Raw genomic sequence first — 23,765 nt, 5'->3', positions numbered from 1 at the left:
GAAACTTCTTGAGTTTACTTTGGTTTTAAATTATTTCCTTGAAGATATACAGGTACAGAAGAGAGTAGAACGTTACTTCCTGTTAGAAAAACTAATTTAATTCCACGTTCTGCACGGTACTTGTTTTTGGAAAGTTCTTATGCTTATTGCGTGGAGTAAATAACTTTCTATTAACACTGAAAGAATGGTATACAGAGAATATTGATATTGTTTTAGATAATTGCATTCTAAGAACATAGTGATCTGTCTCTTTAGAGCTTTTTTATACGACAGCAACTCAGCAAAAAAAAAAAAAAAAAAAAAACATCCGGTAAGAAAGAGTCAAAAAAGATCTTTTTGTTTGTTAACGATTTTAGATTTAACTTAAAATTCTGGATGTGATAGCATAATTACATACATTACTACACACATTTATTTTAGCGCCCACCAGCGGCCGAGCGGTAAAGTCGCTGAACACTGGTAGTTAGGTTCGAATCCCGCGAACGGGCTGGCTGCATGGGCGTTTTCGTGGTTTTCCCCATGTGTAACGTGTATACGAGCCAGTTTCCCTTAGAAAGTCCTCCACGAAAGGCATCCCTCCCCTTAGGCAGATAGCCCTAGTGTGCTTTGCCATAATTGAATACACCACCACCATTTATTTTAGCATCATTTGAAAAATCATTTTTTAATTTGTTTTACCTACATTCATTTTAGTAGTGTTACGAAGTTTGTGTATATGTAAATACTTTTAGTGAAATTGTGCTTGAAAACAGCGAAGCTCTGCCGTAAAGACAAAGTTACAGGGGCACGTCTATTTAACATTCAAGTTCAATTGGCGAGATATTGCCAAGTTAGCGATGGTTTTGGAGACTAATTTCTGTTATCAAATTTGGTGAGAAATCGTCAAAAGTCACTAATCCTAGCAGCCAGCATTTGGTCCGGTCACTGTATTACTGTAATCTGCACGATAAATGAATATTGCAGTGGATTCCTGTATGTAACTGTAACCGTATCCACTCCTTATACGTATCTTTAACAAGAGTAGTTTTGAGAAATGAAGGGTTCTAGAGATTTCTGGGTGACCGGAGGAAAACTATATCAGGCCGAAGAAAGCATCAGTTCTCAGACTTTTTAGTTCAGAGCTGACTTCGGAATATTGAGAGTTCTCCCTTCTTTGCCTTTTAGCGATGCCCTTTGCATTGCGTTGTGTTTAACGGTCTTAGTAATTTGAAGTGCAACAGTCCGAGTGTTTTGTGGAAAGATCGAGAACTCTAAAGTGTTTCTTTTGGGAAAATAAATTTTATCAAGCTGTCATTGGTTCTGCGTGCATTCAGTTTGAAAATTCCTTTTTAAAACTTCTTTTATTTTGAATTTTTTTGAAGTGCAACAACTGATGTGCTCTGTGATACTGAGAAAAGTGCTGTCCGAGTGTTTTGTGGAAAGATCGAGAACTCTAAAGTGTTTCTTTTGGGAAAATAAATTTTATCAAGCTGTCATTGGTTCTGCGTGCATTCAGTTTGAAAATTCCTTTTTAAAACTTCTTTTTCCATTTTATTCATCCGATAGCCTACCAGAATTAAGATAACGTAAATTATATTAATTTTTATGAAAAGTGCCAGAAGTTAATAGGCTGTTGAATCAACGTATCTATGTTTCCCGCGGTTTGGTAAATAGCCGATTATTACAATTTGAAATATCATTATGTCCTTACAACAGTTTTATTGTTTGATCTTATTATTTACCATACGCTTATTATGTGACAAACTAAGCAATAAAAGCGGCTGTTAATATTTTAAAGCATTAAAATTTATTTTAATCTAAGCGTTATTTTTACGTTCTTTCCTGTACCTGCTAATTTTATCTTGTCAATCATTATGAAAATGGAAGTCAGTCTTAGTTTAAATTGGAAGCAAATAATTCATTTAGAGACAGACCTGTATCAACTTACCATAAAACTGTTTCTCCCGAACCGTACACCTGTGTGTCGATCTAGCTTTTTGTAAGTGTTGGACAAAAATTTACTAGTGAGCTTTCTAGGAACTAAGATAGCTAAAGCCGTGTTATTAAGGCGTGGAAAATGATCTTCTGTATCATACGTATGTAAATATTTGAATTTCTGAGGTCCCAGACGAAGTAAACATTTTAGGTTTATTGGAAGCCTCATCTGTGGTCATTATCCAGGCATTGCATTCTGTATCTTTTGTCTGTTCTAGCAATTTAACTTCTGTTAAGGGCTAAGATAAGAATTCATTTAAAGCACAGCAAGGCTTAGCACAGTAATTAAATTTAGCCTTAAACATTTTTATTTTAAATACTACATATAATTTAACATGTATTTAAGTTGATATACCATGTCCACGAGATCAATTTTATGAAAATTTGCAGAATTATTGTAATTACTAAAAAGTGTTCATGATGTCATATTTCGATTTGTTTGCAGCAGCTCTGGAATAAGATTATGAATTTATTTCGATTCATATTATAAGGTATTAGTGCTGGGTGCAGCCCGACCAGCCTAACCAAGCAAGTTGGTCTTATAGTTATGACAGGCCACGCCCATCATATATAAGGTATTTTCTCCCTCCTTTCTGCATGCCTTCGTGGTGTAACGGTAGCACACTCGGCGCGTACTCGAGAGGTGCAGGTTCAAGTCCCGGCGAGGGAACTGCTCATTTTTCATGTCTCCTTCTTCAAAATAACTAATGACTCTACAACATTAACTTTTAATTATGGGGCAAAAATTTTGAAAGCAAACGCTTTTTTTAACAGAGAGCTTAATGATAAGAATATAAGAGATCCGTTACTTTTCTGGACATGTTTTACATGAAAATGCATTCATTTCCTGTCATATCAGCGCCAAGAATTTGCAAAATAGCTGCTTCAAGAATACAGCATTTATTAATTTTACATGCTTTTGAATTTGTTAAAAATATTATTTTCGGTCTTTTATATATGTTTCAATGTTTTAGAAGTGTAAAACACAAAAAAAAAACAATTCTGAAAATGCATCTTGAAATAATCTTGATGAGTACTGTATTGTTGGTTTGAAAATCATTATTGTTGGTTTGAAAATCATTATTATTATTATTGGTTGGTTTGAAAATCATTATCGTTTGGTATTCTTTATATCCCTTACCGCCTCCCAAAAAAACGTAAGGCTAAACTATCAACACCTCCTTTTTTGTAGTAAATGTCCAAGTAATTTGTCTACTAAAAAGCTAATCTTTCTTCTTTCTCAGCTTCGTGAAAAATTTTTAATCCTTCTTCAATAATGATTTTAAATTTCTTTAAAACGGTTAATAGAATGCTATGTAACGCTACTTTTTAAAAGGGATAGAACGTTCGAGTTCATATTTAATCTCCTAATTTAGCGATTCATATTTGTTGCTTCTTGAAATAATCATGTCTCTTCTGCACTAACTTTGATTTAAAAAGATTCTGGAAAGGTGTAAAATGAATTGGAGCTGTTACTTAAAAGCTTTTTTCTCAAACTGGAATGAGAAAGGGAACAAGAAGCAAGAGTGTTAATTATGTTTTTCATAATTCACTAATGTTTTGGGCATTTTTTAATAAATATAGGTGTATTTTTAGGAATTGTAGTTTGAAATTTACTTTGAAATTTTAATATTAAGCAAAATCAAATTTCTCTTTATTTTTTCTTGCGTAACGAATTTATGAAATTATTGATTTGCGAAAATCATTTAACATTCTAATTTGAGAAAATTTAGGACTTAACCTTTTCATAAGTTTTTATGAATTTACAAATAATCTTGCGGTTCATTTAAAAATTTATAATTGTTAACAATCTTTGATACAGTAGTAAAATATGATTTAATGGATTACATGAACATTGATAGCTCTTAAGGACTTAAAATGTAAACCCCAAAATCTGTGGCTGAGCTTTTAATACTCGGGTTTCTTAGCCGGAAGCTTTTGGATAAACTTCCTCAAAACTTTTACCATAGACAATTTATTTGAAGGAGTTTAAGTAAAAAAGATAAGTTTTTTTATTCAGCTCTTACTAAAAAATAGGCATCAGAAACACTTTTTTGTCCATGACATGTCTTCGTCCCTTTAGCTAAACGCTACTCAAACGTTCAGCTAATGTGACACGAATGATGGATGATGACGCTTACATTCTCGGCACAACCCCACGGGTATACATACAGATTTTGAAACAACCCAAAGCACAATTTAGGAAGAGAATCTTCTCAATTCGGGGACGGAAATTGTTCGCTCATTTTATACCAAGTACGAATTCTTGAACATCTACTGGATCGCTGTTTCGAAAGTAAAAGAAAAATATAAAATATAAGCTTTTTAAAGCAATTTGTATTATTTTATTTTTAAAGTATTTTTTAAAATGAGTAATTGATACTCTCAGTTATTTAAATTGTTAGTATTTAATTTCCCCAAAAGAATTAAATTTTAACGAAGTTCTTTTTTGCTGCTTGTAGCAATTATTAAAAAAAAACTTTTGTTATTTTTGGCAATTATAACTAACTATTTGAAATTGGGATTCATGGCTATAAATTATTGTAAATATTATTTTTTATTATTGTTGTAAACATTCGCTTGTTCTCATAATTCGGCTTACAAATATAATTTTGTATTGATAGATATGATTTAATTATTTAGGGCATTTTAGTATGGTAGTTTTATGTTTTACTACCGTGCTTTTGTGTATTTGTAAATTTGTGAGCTCTTCTTGTATTTGTATGAATTTATTTCCAGTAGAGTAGATCTTTTTTAATTCTGAGGCGGTTGATATTTTAATTGTAATTCAAGTAGATTTCGCCGATCCATATTTGACTATTTCTGGCTCAATTGATGACATTCAAGATGTTTTCGAAAAATATATTTTTGAAGCCCGAAGAGGGCTTGAAATGGTTACCTTACCTCTTGAGTAACCCTATAGATATAATTTGTGGACGGTAGTCAGTTTACTCTGTTCAGCCTCAGCTATTAGTTCTCCGAACGTTTTCTGAGAACGATTTTATGATCTATGTCGCTTTTGCATGTTAAAACGAATCCTATCCTGTGTCTGTCATTTCTTCTTGGTTTATTTATAGCAATTTACTTTACAGTATAAACTGATTTTTATCTCAATAAGTATTTTAAATCTTTCTGTTGATCTGGCCTAATTATTTAAAGAAATATCTAAGACCTCGTAGTTCACATCAATTACTTTATCACTTGAACATTCAGTTCCTTCCAAAATGTAGATCGGTAAGTCTGATCAACTTTGAGAGGTCACGAAAGGTTTTCAAGTATTCTTTCTCTTATTGCTTTATTATTATTGTCAAATTTTAAACATAAGTAAATGTGATGAATAGATATAATTCTTTTTAATTCTATCTATTTGAGCTGGAAATTTACTCATTATATTATAAGAATAGCAAAACATTTCCGAGATTTTTTATGAATTCAAAAACTGTTATATATTTATAAGGTATTTTTCCCGCCTTCTTAGCATGTCTTTGTGGTGTAGTAGTCAGCACGCTGGATGCGTATTCGAGAGGTTCGTGGTTCGAGTCCCGGCGAAGTCATTGCATATTTTCACATCTTCTGCTTCCAAATAAGCTAATGAATCTACAGTGGCGCCCGAACTAAAAAAGAAGGTGGATGATGATTCTAGACCACCAGAATTTGGCAAATGGGTCTCCTAATCCCCAGTCGCCCGTCAAAAGCGGGAGTATATAACGTAGTTCTTCCGCCTTCGTGGTGTAGTGGTGAGCAAGCGAATTTTATAATAGAGCTGGAAATATTCTTAAATTTTCACGAATCTCTAATCTCTCGAACACTTCATATAAGAATAATAACGAGGAAAAAAGAACTTAATTAATTTAGAAAGTTTTTAATTAAGGCAAGATTCATTCAATCAAAAACGAATCCAATAATACAATTTTTAAAGGTACATCTGTGCTTGTTAGGATATAAAGGAACTTTAGTAAAGGAAATACACGACTAAAGCCTTTGAATCGAAAATTGTAACTTTATGAAACATATTCGCTTAACAGTTCAGAGCTTTTATATTTTTTCAGAATTTTTTAAGATCGAAACAAATATTAAGAGTGGATTACAACAAGTAATGGCCTAGCCATAGGTAAACAATAAACATGGAAAGCAAAGTTCTCTTAGAAAATTAAGGATGTGGCTCTCGGTGCCGCTACCACAAGATGATACTGCTGTTCCCATCTACTGAAACTGCAGCCTTGTTACTTCCTTGTACGAAGTAAAAAGAAAGTATTGTAATCGCGAAAAGTTTCAGGCAGCATATTTCAACGAAAATATCCATTTTGACCGCTATCGAATGAAATTTAACGATGCTTTTGCGTGATATCTGTACGTAAGGACAGAATAAAATACTCTTTTCTTCCAAAAAAATTATAAAACTGCTTTAAAATTAATTCTGAAAAGAATTTTTCGTGGCGTCTGTACGAACGTGTGTACGTACGTATCTCGCATAACTCTAAAACGAGTAGCCTCAGAACGTTGAAATTTCGTATATAGGACTGCTATAACATGTAGATGTGTACCTCGTATTTTGGTTGCAATCGGCCGCACCAAACGTATATAAATATATTTATATATATATCCACTCTGTTACCCGGCTCAGTGATCTCAGTTTTTTACTCTTATATGTTTGTAAATTGTACATTTTTTGCTTTAAAAATGATTGTATTATGTTGTTTTTATCTTCCCGTTAAGGTTTTTATGCCTTTAGTAAATCTGTATGCAATATTTTTAGTATTATCAACGATTTTAAAGTTGTCTAAGTGCCGCTAAGCCTTTTGTTTTTATGGCGGCCATTGATGTTTACATTTGAAACAGGAGACTAGTGGATTTGTTGCCAATCTAGAGAAACTTAGCTTCGCAACAACAAAGATAACGCCTTCATTTATTATTTAAATCATGCTTAATCCTTTTTGGAATTTTTTCGAGGAAATAAGCGTTTGAAATTTACTTCGTAATTTTTAATATAGATATTTTGAGTTTTTATGTATTTTTGCCTTCTCACGAAGTGAGAACTGAATTAATTGAATGAGAAATACTCAATCATCTGTGAAAAACTGTTTCTTTTTTGTTTTGTTTGCTTAATTTCTTTATACATCATTCTAGCTTTATTATAGCATTTGAATAGAACATGTGGCAACGATTAGATAATTCTATTCTTTAAATGATATAAATTTTGTGCATTATGAGTTATAATATGAACGAAATATATAAGTTAACTGTTATATAATTATTGGATTATATAACAGTTGACTTAGTTTCCGTTATATAATTATTATATAAGTTAACTGTTATATAATTATTAATACTGTTAAGTGAATCTAGCGCCAGAGCGTCGCTATGGTAAACAAATACTGGAGTGAATTTTAAAGAATGCCTTTATTCTATTGTGGTTTATGCGCTGTCGGCGAAGTAGACTTAATTCAATCCAATAAGTTTAAATGAAATGCAAGAAAAAATGCGTATAATTTAATATTCCGTACAAGGAAGTCATGAGGTGTACACATCAGATTTTTTTCTTTTATAAAAAGCCTCTGTTTAATATCAATGAAACTAAGTTTTGAGTTAAAATAGTTAATGGATTTTTACGTTATGACTCGAAGGGCGACAATAGGAGGCATTTTCAAACTGCGAATTTTTTTTCAAAATTTTGTACAGTTTGCATATTTTAAATCTATTTTATAACAGTAATCAGAAGAAGAAAACCTGTAGTAAAAATTTATATTTAAACGATTAATGGTGATGAACTATAATCGAACATTGTTTGAAAGATCACCCCTTAATGGCACTCTGTAGCCACTACCTTGAGATGAACCAATGTCAAACACGTGCATTCGGAATCTATTCTCGTTTGCATTACAATTCACTCTGCTTTACATAATCTATTATTGCAAGGTTTAGAATTGAGACAGCTCCAGTGCGGAATCATTGAATTCAATCGTAATTGTAGTTGCCCCGTGTTGATGGCTACTTTGCATTAATGTTCCCTGTGCAGAGAAAACCGTTGTACAGGTAAATGCTTTCTATATGATGCTAGGTTCAAAGTGTAAACGCTTGCTGAAGCGATGCTCGCACTTAGAAAGTGAATTCGTGAGTACTACAATTCAATGATTTGTTAGCATCATCCGTATAGAAGGCCGACCTGAGCTTCACGTTAGTTATGGAAGAGTTAACATAGAGTGCGCTTTGGGAATAAGAGTAAGTGAAATGTGTGTTAAGCTATTTTAGTACCACAAGCCTATACTTTACGCGATCACGTTTTTATTCCAAAAACAGATACCCAGGCACGTTGAATTCTATTTCCGTTTTATACATACCTTTCCATTTTCGTTTAACAAACACAATTTTTCTTTAATTCAACTTCGTAGTCGCGTATTCCTTTCGTACTTTGCACTCTTTTGCTTGTAAAATTTCGTTATTTTGAAAGTAAGAGTTTTATCCTCATATTTTATTTTTCGTTTGATTAAACTTATGTAACTTACGTTTCAAAATAATCCCGAATGGCTAAGGTCTTTAAATTTGTAATTCTCATTAGCTTTTTCGTAAAACCAACATCAGAAAGAAAGTAAAATAAGATGCTCTGATTTTTTTCCTCCATTTAAAATGCAATTTGTATATGTTAAAAGCTCTCTCTCGCTCTTGTTGTAACGCCAGTTATAAGGTCACAATTGAAACAGCTTTATAAGGCCTTCCATAATATATAGAAACTGAATTACACATTAACAGATTATCTAGCCAAGGCAGAGCAAAGGAGGACAACCTGCATTGGAATGTACTGACAACAATAATTTTCGCATTTCTCTTCTTTTAGAAAGACTTTTTTTTGGATCCATATTTTAAGTGTATCATTATGAAGGTTTGGTATTCAGCGCCATTCTGGAAGATTTTTATGATTCACGAGTTTTAAGCGCTCTATTACGAAGGTTGTTATCGCTAATTTTTTCAGAAACAAGTGAAAACAAACATCCCCTAGATCCATGGGTTCGTATAGGAAATGTTGTTTAGCCCCTGTCTCTCAGGTTTGAACGGAACTCGCTCATTTTATTCCTTATGACTATGCCTATATGATATTTATACCACCGTCTGAACGGAACCTTTGACCAAGATTTGAATCTCGGGTAATAGTCTAGCTGTATGGGGATTTTCATGGTTTTTCTATCTATACTACCAGCAAGTCCTCCATGATGTCCTATTTACCGTTAAACAGGCAGCTGTTATGTGTCTTGTCATGAAGAAGGAAACAAATGAACCAATACATGTATGGCATGTAAAAAATTTAAGTTAAAAAGCACTTAGGAGTTTTAAAGAAGTAAATGCTGAAAGGATCACTATGCTGTGTTGAAATGGGAACCGAAATTTTTCATTTACTTGTTGGATGTTCTAAACCTCAAGGCCACAGAAGCGAATGGGAAGAATTTCTAAAATTCCTTACATATTTAGCTAGAATGAAAATGGTGAATTAACCTCTAAAAGATTGTTTTCTTATTGTGCTGTGCTTAAATGTGAAGATAAATTTTTCCTTTACTAGTTGGTTGTTCTATGCACCGAGGCACAGAAGCAAAGGGGAAGACTGTCTATAATTCTTGCATATTTAGCTAGGATAGAAATGGTGAATTAACCTCTAACATTTGTTCATTTCCCGCAATCCTATCTTGAATAACAATAATCAGACACAGAAAATTTAATAAATAATTAATAAGTTGATTAGAATAATAATAAGAATTAATAAATAATCGGATACAGAATATTTATTAAATAAAAGAAGTCAGAATCTAAAATTAAGTATTGAAGTCAGTCTGCCGTCAACTCCCAAAAACATAAATTGCAAAAACTAAACTTAAATCATAATTTAGATGCTTACAAAATATTTCGCCAACTTTCTCAATTATCAGCGTACCTCACCCATCTGCAGATAAATTAATTTTAAATTTTCCATAACTAAAGTTTTTGGTTATTATTGCTGTTAATACCCCAAAGAAAGTGAGTTGTTTTCAGTTACTTAAAATACATATCTTGTCTCAGTAAAATAAATTTTGTAGTCACGATTATGCTTCAGAAACTGACGGACTACAATGACAGAAATAATTTCAGAAACAGCTGTTTCCAAGCGTTGCTACTGTACAAATCATTAGTTGCACTCGCAAGCACCGTTCAAGATTTGTTCCCACTCGCTTAAATTATTACGAGAGTGATGCCATTCGCATAAAATTATTTTATTTATTAGTCCAAAGGGATTTGAATCCCGAAGGACTATTAGTTTCGTTTTGGCATTTTGCGTCGGACGGATAAATGTCGGTTCACTTTTCAAACTGTTGCCATAAAATGTTAGAGTCCTGCATTATATTTGAAGAAATTAAATAATGAAAATCTGCGTAAATGTATATTTCTCACTTTGCCATAAAATAACGGTACATAGAGTCATTGAATTTTGAATAACGTAATCCTCCAACGAATATGAGCATGCGGAAGGCCAAATTTGAAATTTGAAATTTGTTTTATGATCGATTTCCTATTTTTTAAAACTTTGACGAATTTTTGATTAGCAAACTCAAGGATTTCAAAGCGAGCAATGGCAACGTTGTGCAGAAAAAACATTTTTATCTCCAGCGCGTGAGTCTCTGTATCGGAAATTCTAAAGATATGCTCGTTTTAAAACTATTTTGCGATATTGCTGTTGCACTGGATCTTATGGTTTAAGTGCGAAGAACATGATATTTAATAAAGAAAGGTAACACAAAATGTTAAAAAACGCCCCTTTGGACGTAATTTAAAATCTGAAACATTTCAGATTTTTTTTTTTCCTTTTTTTTTTAATTAAATTAATCTATTCTAAATGATTAAACTTGGCTATTGAAAAGCAACAAACACACATCTGAATAACTTAAATTGTATGTATCTTTTTGATTATGTGTCTAACTGATATAAATTAAAATAGTTATTTTATTACAATAATGCGCAATTGATAAACTATATGCATATTTGGAGTTTTATCGCAATCGATTGAACTTGTTCAAACCATACATTACGGAACAGGTAAATAATATTTTTATTTAGTTATTTTATGATATTTTGTCTTTTAAACATTCCATTTCTGATGAAAATGTATAAAGGTACTAGACTCTAATCTAAAGTGCAGTGTTTCTTTCTTTTTTTCTTTACCTTCTTGTTCTTCATTCTTTGACAATACAACATTAGAGGTCCGGTATCTCCAAACAACAAAGTTTTTTTGGCAAAGTAATAATTCCATGTCTTTACGAGGCAACATATTCCTCAATAAGCCCCTCCAGATGACTGTGCTTGCACAAATTCCTCTGCGCAGAGAAATATACTGCCAGCGCGACGGGAACATACTGCTTGCGTCTGCATCAAAAATGAAAGTGATCTTACGTGATTCCTTTCATTAATTCGGAAAATTTTACGCATATTCCGTCGATATAGCGAAGATAATAAGGCGCAATTCCAATTATTGATTAACTGATGTAATTAATCAATGCGTAAAATCTGGGTTACTATGTTTTACAATTTGCATACGTGTTGGATGGCCCCCCAAAAAAATTCCTTGAGTTACGTTAAATTGCATTTCATTTATCAGAATATTCTTCTACAATGAATTAGTTTAATCAAAACCCAAAACATGTCTCCTAGTCTTAAATGTGTGAGTAAAGTACTTTAAGTTTTATCTGAAATATAAAAAGTATTACAGTCGCTTTCTAACAGCCATCAGAACACGTTCACTTCCGCTCTCTTATCACTCTAAAAGGCGCTGAGAGACATCTACTTTTGGTATCTGTCATAGATTTGCTGTGAAGTTATTTTAGGCAGTTTGAAACAGTGTTTAATTTCCAGCTCTTCATATCTGCTTCCTTTCGTTTTCTAGATTTGAAGATTGTACTTTAATTGCTGTGTGAAATGGATCTAAAACCCAGATGGATTCAATATTTTTTTTTCAAATCTTGAAATAGTTTCTTGAATTCCAGAGGTTTTAAATGTTGGCAAAATTCGTTAATTTTTCTACAGTTTTGGATTTCAACACTTAGTTAATTAATTATGTTAATTCTTCGTTACTTCTCTCTACAATTTTCGACGTTTGTAAAGTGCTAAATTATTTCTATCGCAAGTTTCTTTCACGCATCTGACGTGTTTCCTCAAACGCAGAATTTATTTATTTGGTTGTGATAAAAGACAATCGCAGATAATCTTTGATCAACTATGATGACTTCGTGGAGTATTTTTCTGAGAAAAACTTGCTGGTATTCACGTTTCACGCAGGGAAAATCAAGAAAAACAAGCATGTAAGCCACGCCCTTTCGCCTGAGGTAAAATTCGAGCCAAACTCCCAATAATTAGCGTTCTTAACTACTCGACCATCAGTTAGGCTGGATATTGAAGAAAAGACAGAAAGAGGTCTTCTAATGCATTAATTTGTAACCTGAAAATATTGTCTATAAATTATTTTACTTAAAATCTGGATATCTAATAGCGGAAAAATCAAGAATATTCTTTAATAACCTTGAACAACTCGGAGAAAAAAAGCCTCGTTTTTAATTAAAGATCTACGGTTTATTTTTTTACCGAGAAATTCATCTCAAACTTTCGAAAAAAAAAGAGACAGCAGATAAAATTAGCAATGAAAAAGTAAATATAAGAGTGTTTTTAACCCATAAGAGTATTTTTAAATCACTGGTATTTGTAAAAAAAAAAGCATTCAATGTTAAAAATATTTTTATATTTATTTGAAAAGCACCGGAATTTATAACCAAATAAAGTCACCGATTAATTTAGTTAGCTTCAATTCTTAAGAGGAACTTCGAATAGTTTAATTTAATGTGGAGGTTTAGCCTTAAATTTTTAATTTTTCTTAACTTCATGTTTTCTGGGATTAAATTCTACCTTATAAACACTGATTCATTTATAAAGAAATTTAAAAATCTTTGATTGGTAGGAATTTCGTATAATAGAAGAAATAGAGGTGAAATTTCTGCAGGAATACGTTATTTTGCTGCAAAATCGCTCGCTTCGAATTCTTTTTCAAAGCAATCGCTACGAAATTTCCACAACAAAAAAAGTCGTTTGTATCTACATTTACTCATTGTCTTTTGGAATAAAAAAGTTGAAACTTAGAATATGTATGCACGTAATATATCATTTTCTATAATAAAAATAATCGTTCTTTTTCATACGTCAAATTCGCCAAACTGCGCGAAGATTGTTGCGCTAATGCATAAATATTAAAAAGATGAAATTCAAAACGTATTACCGATTTTAAGAAAAATAGCTCCACATCTAAACATATTGAAAATATTACCCTTAATAGTTTAATAAACATGGCTGAAACTGCACTGCTTCCAGATCAAAAAACTAGTTCCTTGTTCTTTAGTGCTAAGCGTTTTTAGGTGCGATGCGAGTTTAACTATACTCGTAATAAATATACTAGTAGTACTAACTCAGGAAGAAAAGTTTATGAATTTCGATATCGGTATAAACTGGCTTTTTTTAATTTTTGGAAATAGGTTAATATTTGTCTGCAGCTACAAATGCGAAAGGTTACGACTTCTTTTTAATTTACTAATAACCTATATCAGTTGTGAAATGACAAGAAAGGGCAAGAGTAGCTAAGGTATCTGCATAAAGGGGTTTTCACACTCAGTGGGTCTGAATGGTCATTTCAAAAGATGGTATAAGCAAAGTCATTCGTAGAAACGAATCTTGTAAAACTTATATCAATCTCATCGCAACCAACACATTTACATCTGTCTTGTTGCTTGAGGATAAGCATAGAACAACACAGCGAATTTGAGCATTAAAATGGGAACTTTGCTTTTTACATATTCAATCCGAAATATTCTCATTCAATTAATAAATAAAAATTCCTATATTTTCTACACATACGACTAAGATGGGTTAGGTTATTTAATTACGGTAAAGCCTCGAGGGCTATCTGCTTAAGGGGAGGGATGCCTTCGTGGAGGACTTTATAAGTGGAACTGGCTCGTATACACGTTACATACAGGGAAAAACTCGAAAACAGCCATGCAGCCAGCCTGTTCGTGGGATTCGAACCTCGGACCGAACTACCAGTGCTCAGAGACTTTACCGCTCGGCTCCTGGTGAGCCGATATAAGACTAAGATAACTATACTTCATTAGTTTTCATAGGTATGCAATTCAGCGACTGAAAGAAAAATTCGTACAGTTCAAAAATTTAGAGTAATCGAGGTTAAAATGATATTCTACGTATGTGCTCGAAGTTGAGATATTTATACGATGTAAAAACTACATTTCGGTTATATCTATAATAAAAATAATGATCTGGATCACCTAGAAAACAGTTTTACCTTTGTACAAAAATGTTGAATAAGGAAAATTCATCAGATATTTCTTTTTTGTATCAACCTGTATATACTTTCAATTTTTGCAATTAAAATTGTTTTATCTGACTAAGGAATTTAGACAATTAACTAATTTATGGTAAACTATTCGTTCAAAAAATTGATAAATATCGAATTACTATATTACATTCTTTTTCATTCATCTTATAGTGTAATTAATTTTGCAAGTGAATATTACTTTAATTTCGTATAATAATTTATATTTTGTTCAACGATAAATTTAAATTAAAAACTATACTTTTTCAGGAAACCTATCTCCATTTGCGTTTCAGGCTTCATTCTCAAAGAGCCGGCAAAATTACACTTTTGTGTAATAATTCCGGCGATATGTTTATAAGTTGAAAGTGATACAATATATACTTCAGTCTGACTTCATATGCAGATTGGGATAAGGAGATGAAGAATTAAAATGCGAGTAAGATTTTTCTTGAATTTAAAAGCAAACTATTTCGAAAAAATAGTGTTGGATATCATTTTTCACGATCGACAGATGGCCCTGCACGCTGTCTGATAGAACTGAAAAATAATGTAGACAAGGCCGCTACGAGAGCAGAAGAGGTAAAGAAGATACTATGTACGCATTCTAAAGTTGAAAGAACTTTTTTCTGTTTTTCTTTAATGTGAAAGTTTTCTTGTATCACTTTTGTGCAATTACAAAATGAAGAGCACGTTTCATAAGAGAATGTAAATATTTAATAGTGAAGAGAACTTCCATCCATTGAATTAAATTTATGGTTTATTTAATCCAGATTACATCGAAATTAACATTAGGAAAAGAAAAGCGCTTTTTTCAATTTAAATATTTTTCAGTGAAAACCAAACATAAAGAAGGACAAGTCAGACAACAAGGTTTTAAACAAAGAACGTTTCTTTATCTCTCAACAGTCTATTTGCATCATCATACTTTTGTAGCAGTGTGCTTGTGTAGAACATTTGCTAATGTCAAAAAGGAATCTTACGTTTCTTTAAAACACATGGAACTTTCTGCAGTTAAATTAGCAACAGTGTAATGCTAGGTAAAAAATATAAATTTATTCATTTTCTTCATCCAAAATATATGTTTTTGTTAGACAACTAGACATTGCAGATTTTAATAACATATTAAATGCAAATCACTTTATATTTTTTCATACGAATTCCTTTTAGTCATTTTATGTAATTTATAAACTTAAGTTTGGTATTCTGTCGTGTGACTTGGTTAGAGTGTTCATTTTTCATTTTTCTCATGAATGTTGAGCTAATTTAATATTTTGAGAAATCTAAAACTTATGAGAAGCTAGGGATTAAATATATATAGTTTTGTGTAATATGCTATGTAGTATAAAATTGTTTAAATTTGAACAAGATTCGTGTCTAGACCTCATAAAATTGTTTAAATTTGAACAAGATTCGTGTCTAGACCTCATAAAATTGTTTAAATTTGAACAAGATTCGTGTCTAGACCTCATAAAATTTTATTACTTAAAATCCCTTTACATATAAAATTACGAACTGTCTTCAGTTAAATAAAATATCCTATATTTAAAATGAACTGAATAAGCGTTAAACTTTTTTCTTGCATAACCTGAAATAAGAAAAGAATTTTGAATTAAAAATTAACAAATGGGAACTACACTCACACAAAAGCAACTACTATTTTAATAAAACATCATTAGGCAAAGCTAATTTCTGATTAAAGAATATCATAAAATATTTTTATGTATTTTACAAACTCATAAACATATCTAATTATATGGTGGCCAAGTGTTTTGTGAATTCACATAAAACAAAATCAAAATATTATACTTCCCGATTAGTATAGTTTTCATGAATTTTAATCAAGATTTCTATCTTTTTTTGTTAAACTAAATTTTTCTATTCACACAGAATGCCTTCCATATTGCTCAAATTAAAAACGTAAGAATTCACTAACGTTAATGAAATTAAGAGTATTCAAAATATTTTAGTGTCAAATTTTTATCTAAAACCTTATTTTGACATAGCTTTAAGTGTATATTAGTGTGTATACGTATGCAGTATACACACTGTGTAAATTGCAACACCATGAAGGAATTATCCACACTTAACAAAATATAAAGGACATGTAAAATGAGGTAAGACATGCAAATGCTTAGAATTATAAGGCGATTGTGCATGTGTGGAAGGAGAACCTGCTACTTGTTCCATGTATATAAATTTGCGTTGAAATCTGTTTGCCTTCTGCAGTGAACGTTTAATTAGTGGTCAATATGCCACGTCAACAACGGACGGTGCCAGACCAACAACTAATGTAGTTTGAACGAGGCCGCATCGTCGGTACGCGAGAGGGTGGACTTTCGTATCGAGCAATCGCACGCAGCGTAATGCCATGATAGTAATGAATGTTTAAAAGAAATGGACGGATGAAAGTCAAATAAAGCGAAATGCTGGCAGTAGGGCACGCAGTAGCTAAACGGCACGAGACGACAGATACCTCATACGCATGGCTGTACATCATACAGCGTGCTCTTGTGTGTTAGCACAACGTTGAAGCACGGCTGCAAGTGTTGTCTTGTTTGGCTCCATGGTTCGCTGCCGTCGGCTAAAGCATGAATTGAGTGCAAGGATTTTTCAACGCAGGATTCCTCTGTCGCTGAAGCACAGATGCCCCGATTTCGATGGGCACGGCAATGCAGTGAGTGACGTGCTCTGTGGCAACAAGTTTTCTCCGACAATTTCACTGCAGCCTGGAGCACAGCGATGAAAGAGTATACGTCAGAAGTTATAGAGGGGAACATCTGTTCGCTACTTACGTATTATCGCAACCAGGTTGGCGCGATTTGCAAGTTTGAGTAAAAAAGTATGAATAGAAAGAAAATGTACATTTATTAAATACAGATAATTTTTAATATAGTTTTTATATTATTTTGTTTTAAAATATAAAATAGCAATTAAACCCTTCCGGTTTCGAATTTGAATAAGTTGCAGAATTATTTTTTCGGCGGAAATCTTTTGGCTATTGTTTTTAGCATTGATTGAAAACCGTCTTCGTCATTAACAGCTTGAGCTTCGCGCCATATAAATTCGATAAGGTACGAGTCAAGATGATGACGGGCTGTTCCTCTCTGTTTTTTGTTGCGCCATTTGGTTGAGCCCCACATGCGTTCTACATGTTGTGTGTGAACGCCCGTGTTGGGATCCACAAAGTTATATTTGTGATTAACAGTTCCATGCAGAAATCCAGCATTTTCGAACTCACTTGTATTGTATCCTTTCCAGCAATCCGAATAAGTGATGCTTCCTTCCTTGATATTTTCGCAAATTTTTTCCATGAGGGTAACGGCGCTTCTGTTAGGTACAGTAACCAAAAAAAAAAGTCTCTTTTCTCGGCAAATTCCGCCGAAAACCCATTGCTGTGGTAGTACACGCCCAGTGTTATTTTTTCTTTTTACAAATAAACTTTCGTCTATTTTCGCAATAAGTCCTTCGCCGACTATTTGCTTTCTTTCTTTTTCATCCATTTCAAGGGCACATATCTCCCGCATGTAATTATTCCAATCTATAACAGTTTTGTCAGCAATTCCCATCTCTTCTGCACAAAATTTAATTGAGGTTAACTATTTACACCAACAATAAATGAAGCGCACCGCTGTCACAAATGAAATTTGGCTACCTTCAAACCAATTTCCGGTTCTCACACCCAAATGTTGATTGCACTCTTCGACGTTACATTTCCAGAAGATTTGCTTTCCAAAATATAGTTTCATTTTATGAGAATTTTTACAAGTACGTTCGTTCGGTATAATTCCATATCCCTGCAACAATTCAACAGCATCTTTTTCACTCCCAGGCAGATCCCAAATACCCATAGTTAAAGTATTTCAGGGCATTCAATCTAACCAGTAAGAAAAATAATTTCTTTACGAAAAACTACGTATAACACGTAGGGTTGCCGTAAGTAGGCTCGCCAAATTTGGCGATTTATGCGAATTTTTGCCTGGTTGCGTTAATACGTAAGTACCATCTGTTCTCTCAGTGTGTTATCCAGCGTCATACCGCACAAATGGCGTATCATGGCGTGGGGAGGTATTGGCTACACTTGTTGATGTCATCTAGTACAGATTGTGGGAAACTTCAACAGCGATCTCTACATAAAGTAAGCTGTAAAGCCACATGTCTTCCCCTATCTTCGAGGCATTCGGGGCGCTGTATTACAGCCCGTGCATGTTTCATAGACTGCAAAAGCCTTAAAGAAGGGCACAACAGGTTTCGCTTCTTTCATAGCTTTATGTGGACTGCATGATAGTTGCACCTAAAATAATTTTTGAGAAAGATTCCTTACGGTGATATTTAGCAGATGACATATTAAAAAACAGCTTGTAACAGAGCTTTTGGATGTAATCGAACTACTTTATAATACTCAATATAGTGGCAACGAGAACAATTGACAGATAGTCGACTTCCAGCTGCCACGAAAAAACGTAACTGGAATGTTAATTCTAAATGTTAAGTATTCTATTTTGTGCGTGTTCTATTTTGATGCATATTTTCTTTGCAAGTGTTTCTGTTCTTTGTTAATACTTTTAGAGCTAGCTGGCGTTTGTGTTTATAGAAGAACGGTTACATAATGGCTTCCAACAAAATGTTGAGAATTCGCTTGGCTTTAAAAAGCCCTTACCCTCGAATTAACGTTTTGGTTACTGGAGATTAAGCCAATCTCTTTTCAGATGTAGGCTTCTCGTGAAAATAAATTTTGGAAACCAAAGCTATCGTGTCGTGCTGCTAGCACATCGAATGGGAAACTAACAAATTTCAAGGAAATAAAGATAAATCTCTTAAATTATTGTCCGAGTTTAAAATTCTTTTTGAATTGTTTATTTAAAATTGTTCTGAACTGCTTCTTAAAGTAAATGCAAATCCATTACTGAATTCAGATTTATATATACTATGGAAAAGCATTAGCCAACAGCCTTCTTTAAAAAAAATATTGCTTTTAAACTGCAGTTAATGTGTTATTTTAAAATGTTTTAAATATTCAGAATAAATTAAATGATGGCTTCTATAAGCAAAGTGAATGCATATCTTGATAAATTGAGTAGATTCACTGATACTGTTGATTAGAATCTAAGAGCTTCAGATGATTTTCCTCTCCCCCTCGCGGAATTCTAGACTAGTTGATTCATAAAGTGTTATCGTCAAATCTTTGTTTATATTTTATTCGTTTCCTTTGAATATTAAATAAATGTTGCAGTGAAAGTAAAATACAAAAGAAGAACAATTTGAAGAATATTTTCTGTGGATGTTTATCATATACATTAACAAAACGCTATTGTTTTATTTGCTTTAATGAAAGTTTTGAAGCATACTTCTTAAAATGAAAGAAAATAATCATAATTAAAATAGAATGAATATTTAACTAACGTCAAAGAATATGTAACTGTTGCGAGTATTGCTTAACGTTTTGCTAAGATTAAAATTAGAATTCAGGTTCGATAAAAGTTTATAAGACATTTGTTTAGGCTTTGATTAGTAGTAAACGAATATTTTAGAAAATTATATGTGATTAATAATTTTTATGGATACAGTTTGAATTTATAAGGGTATTTGTAAGATATTTGTAAAGATATGATAATTTTAAAGTTTTAATTTTCTGTCAACAGTTTTAAACGATAACTCTGAAAGTAACGTTGTTTACATTTATGAATGTTGTTTAGCAGTGGTATAAACATTTCATTTAAAGGTGCAGTTATTATTAATTTGAAAATAGTGCAAGTGTAAAAATATTTTAATATAAATTAAATCTAAAGAATAGAAAATTAAACTTCATCTTCTCTCTCCCCTCTGATCCCTCATACAATTGACTTATCTGGCCAAGGCGCGAAAGATTTAAAAACTCAGTCTACAGAATTGGCTTTCGAAGTGAACAATACCATGCGAGTAATAGATGTGAAACATCTTGTCGTCAAAGCTGATACATATGATGAGGATTTTACCAAGAATCGTCCAGAAACTAATCGAAACTAGATAACTAAAATATAGTAAAAACAAAGATCTAGAAAAAAAGCCAAAAGAAAAGAACAAAACATGTTAGATTTTAAACGTTTAAAATTAAACCTGGCACCTGCTGGATCAAACCCAAATTATGGTCTTTTGTTTCAAATGCAGCAACTCCTAATGCCTAAGTTTACAGAAACTTCGGACATTGCAGCTTACGTGCACATTAGACGATGTGAGAAAGGTCGATGTAAAAGAAAAATAATATGACTTACCTCTTATCCCTTCTGCCTACAGGCATTTTACGAAATATTTTATGAGGACAGAAGAATTCAATGCAGAATCACTTCGAATCAATCTTAGCCCACATCAGAGACAGAATAGGACCTTACGGAAAGACTTCCTTTACGAATTAAGCAATTATTCGTTAGAGTGGTGACATAGCCTAGATGTTAGACTTTGAATCACTCAAAAGACTTGGTAATTAAGGATCAGCTTAAAGGAAAAGTCAGTAATGATGTTAAGAAACACTTTTTGATTCTTGGAGAAAGATAAAGTGTTCACCTGAAATAGTCCAGAAAATGAATAATTACCAAGATGTTAAAAATACGAACTACAAAAATCAACTCCTCTACGGCGAAACTATTCTTTCAAAGCGACCAATGCATCCAAAACAAAAGTAGAAAATCAAACTGATGTACACAGAACTAGTAAAACCTTTCCCAAATCAGGGTGAGTAGCAAAGATAGCAACTCCTTTTACATGCTGTGAGAGCGGAAAGACTGGTTTTATTAAAAATAGGTCTCCAGACTATAACCCTCCCCCCCCAAACTCATCTGCGTTTGGCACTGTACAAATCCTATCCTGTTTATCTACCACACTGACTGCTGTATTCCGAATTAGTATTGGAGGTGTTTACGGTACTGCTTCGCTGACAGCGGTGCTAGTCAATCGCAAGTGAACCACTTTGTCATATTCTGCAACGACGAGGTGCAGTACATAAAAAGAAAACACTGCAGGTGTCTTTCCTTGCAGGTTTGATGTTTTGGTACCTGAGAAAGAGCGATACTTCGTACCGAACAAAATAGTCTTCTTGAAGGCAGAGAGTTAAAAAACTCAGCGCCTTGTTTTGCCCGATGCCAAAAATAATACCAATTTGGTAAGAACTGACTTTCTTCAAAAAGCTAAAGTTGCGTTAAATCTTGCTGAAAGGAACTGAAGCTTTTCTGATGAACCTCTAAGAAAATATAGCTTTGTGGAACCCCATCAGCACATCACTGGAAGAAAAACCAATTGCTAAGTACTAGAAAATTAAAGACAACAGTTAAATACATCCCAATGGCATGAAACTGATGCATTGCTAACAAATATCACACTGTCTTCAAAGTAGGGGGGAGAAGCCATTACATTCATTGAACATCATATTAACACAGGAAACAATCCTATTTCAGTTTCTCCATATCGGATGAGCTAAAGTAAGAAATAACTGTTGAAAGAGGAACTCTATTCTCTTCTAAAACAAGGTATCATAGAACTGTGTGAAAACCTCTGTGCTCAACGCTTTGAGACCCTGTCAGCAAACGCCCACTAAAGAAAACTAGTAAACTCAAGCGAGACGGTCCCTATGTGATAGTGACTACAAGATCTCCAACAACTTTTGATACTGCCGATTCCAAAGAGCCTGACAAGAATTTCCGCAAATATGTTTCAGCTTTGAAACCAGATCAAAAGCGAAATAAGTTTAAAGTTTCAGACTTCAGGTCGAGTAACTCCAGTGGCTTCCTTGAAGAAAACGAGACGCCTAAAACTTACGTACCCAACTTGTGTCGATTTCAAACGGTGCTCCTGGATCTAAAGCTGCTATTTGTCAAACTCAAGTCTATCTTCTTTTCCACCTACTGCACAAACTAGACAAATGTCAATTCCTGACTTCTTGCCGACACATCTACGAAATTGGAGGAGGAGGATATAACCTATTTTATCGTACGCCATCTAGTGGGAACGAGCACAATTGATAGGTAGTTGACTTTTAGCTGTGATGAAGATAAGTTCTACAGTATTATATCTCCGTGACTGGAATGTTAATTCTAAATGTTACGTGTTCCGTTTTGGTGTATGTTCTATTTTGATGTATATTTTCTTTGCAACTGTGTCTGTGCTCTGTTAATAAATACTTTTAGAGCTAGCGAGTGTTTGTGTTCATAGAAGAACGGTTACAAGCTTTGATTACTCAGTTTAAGTATCACCATTGTCCAACATCTTACCGTGGAAACAAAATGAATATGCAATATCAAATATTCTTCAAGTATTTATCATAAAATTATCCTTATCACTATAAACCAATTTTACTGAAAATTGTTTTTAGTTTGCATTCATTCCCTTGATCTAAATATTTTTCAAAAATTCTGTTTAATTTCTTAAAAGGAAATCATAATAAAGTGTAGCACAAAGTTTCTTTAAAGAATCAATTTATCATCGAATTTCAGATGTCAATTAAAGGCAAAATGTTTTCCCGCTGGCTGACATTTTAAAGTTAAATAAGTTACTTTTATGCAACTAAGTTTTGAAATGCAAATATTTAGATCATGCATATAGAACACGATTTATGTACTAGCGTTTGGAACAAGTCTTTAAATTGTGTTAAAATTTTAAGAATCTAAGTGATATCTAGCTGGTAAATCTTGTTACAGTTCTGCGTGATATCAGTAACATATGGAAGTTGTATATTTTGAGTGTTGGTGTCATAACAGATGTCAGCGTACATTCGAAAAAGGCTAGTGATAGAGAAAACACAATAATATTTACTTTTGAAGAAAGAAGCCGGTATAAACGTACCAAAACTGCTTTCAGTGATAAAATGTCTAGTAGGAAAATATGTATTCAATGGAACTGAATAAATATTTCGACATCATGAATAGATAAATTTATTATAAAAGTTTTTGAGTGATCTTTCGAAAGTAGTGAAATGTTAATTAGTTTAAACCAACAAATTTTGGAATTTAACAACTTCTAATAATCTCGTTCATTCTGACATACTTTTTTAATTTAATACCAGATACAGTGGAAAATAAAAGCTAAAGATGTTACACATGTAAACTATTATAAAATTTTAATATGCTACCACTATTTAGGTAACTGATTTAAATACATTGCATACCAATGAATAATTTCTCAAATCCAGCCGTTAATATTTCATTTTTGGCAGCCATTTTTCTTCAACCATGGATCATTCAAAACTTCATCCATGCTCATTCTTTCAGCTGGATTCTTTTTAAGTAACTGCAAAAGAAAACATTTGCCAAGTCAAGATTCATGATTTATTTAAAATTTTAAGTACATTATGCAATATGCAATTTTCTTAAAATCTCACATATGCATAAGTGTGCATTAAGAATAACACATAATGTTGTTGGGGAAAACATAAACAGTC

The 23,765-nt window shown here is 32.8% G+C and overlaps 1 protein-coding gene across 1 annotated transcript in view; it reads right to left on the bottom strand.

Annotated features, from left to right (window-relative positions):
- Positions 1–15,821: 15,821 nt before the first annotated feature.
- Positions 15,822–23,765, bottom strand: part of LOC118183089 (aurora kinase C-like) — a 38,874-nt gene continuing 30,930 nt past the window's right edge. Inside the window, exons 8-9 of the mRNA XM_085814718.1 lie at positions 23,493–23,614; positions 15,822–15,947 (exon numbers count right to left, since the gene is read on the bottom strand). Coding sequence (XP_085670844.1) covers positions 23,528–23,614 — 87 coding nt within the window. The 3' untranslated portion in view covers positions 15,822–15,947; positions 23,493–23,527. The remainder of the gene's footprint in view (positions 15,948–23,492; positions 23,615–23,765) is intronic.

This window comes from Stegodyphus dumicola, chromosome 4, assembly GCF_044657685.1.
Source record: "Stegodyphus dumicola isolate Sdum_Otavi_A_Nest chromosome 4, ASM4465768v1".
In the NCBI taxonomy this organism is placed as follows: domain Eukaryota; kingdom Metazoa; phylum Arthropoda; class Arachnida; order Araneae; family Eresidae; genus Stegodyphus; species Stegodyphus dumicola.
The sequence above is the reverse complement of the archived record's forward strand: the minus strand, read 5'-3'. Positions and strand labels throughout refer to the sequence as shown.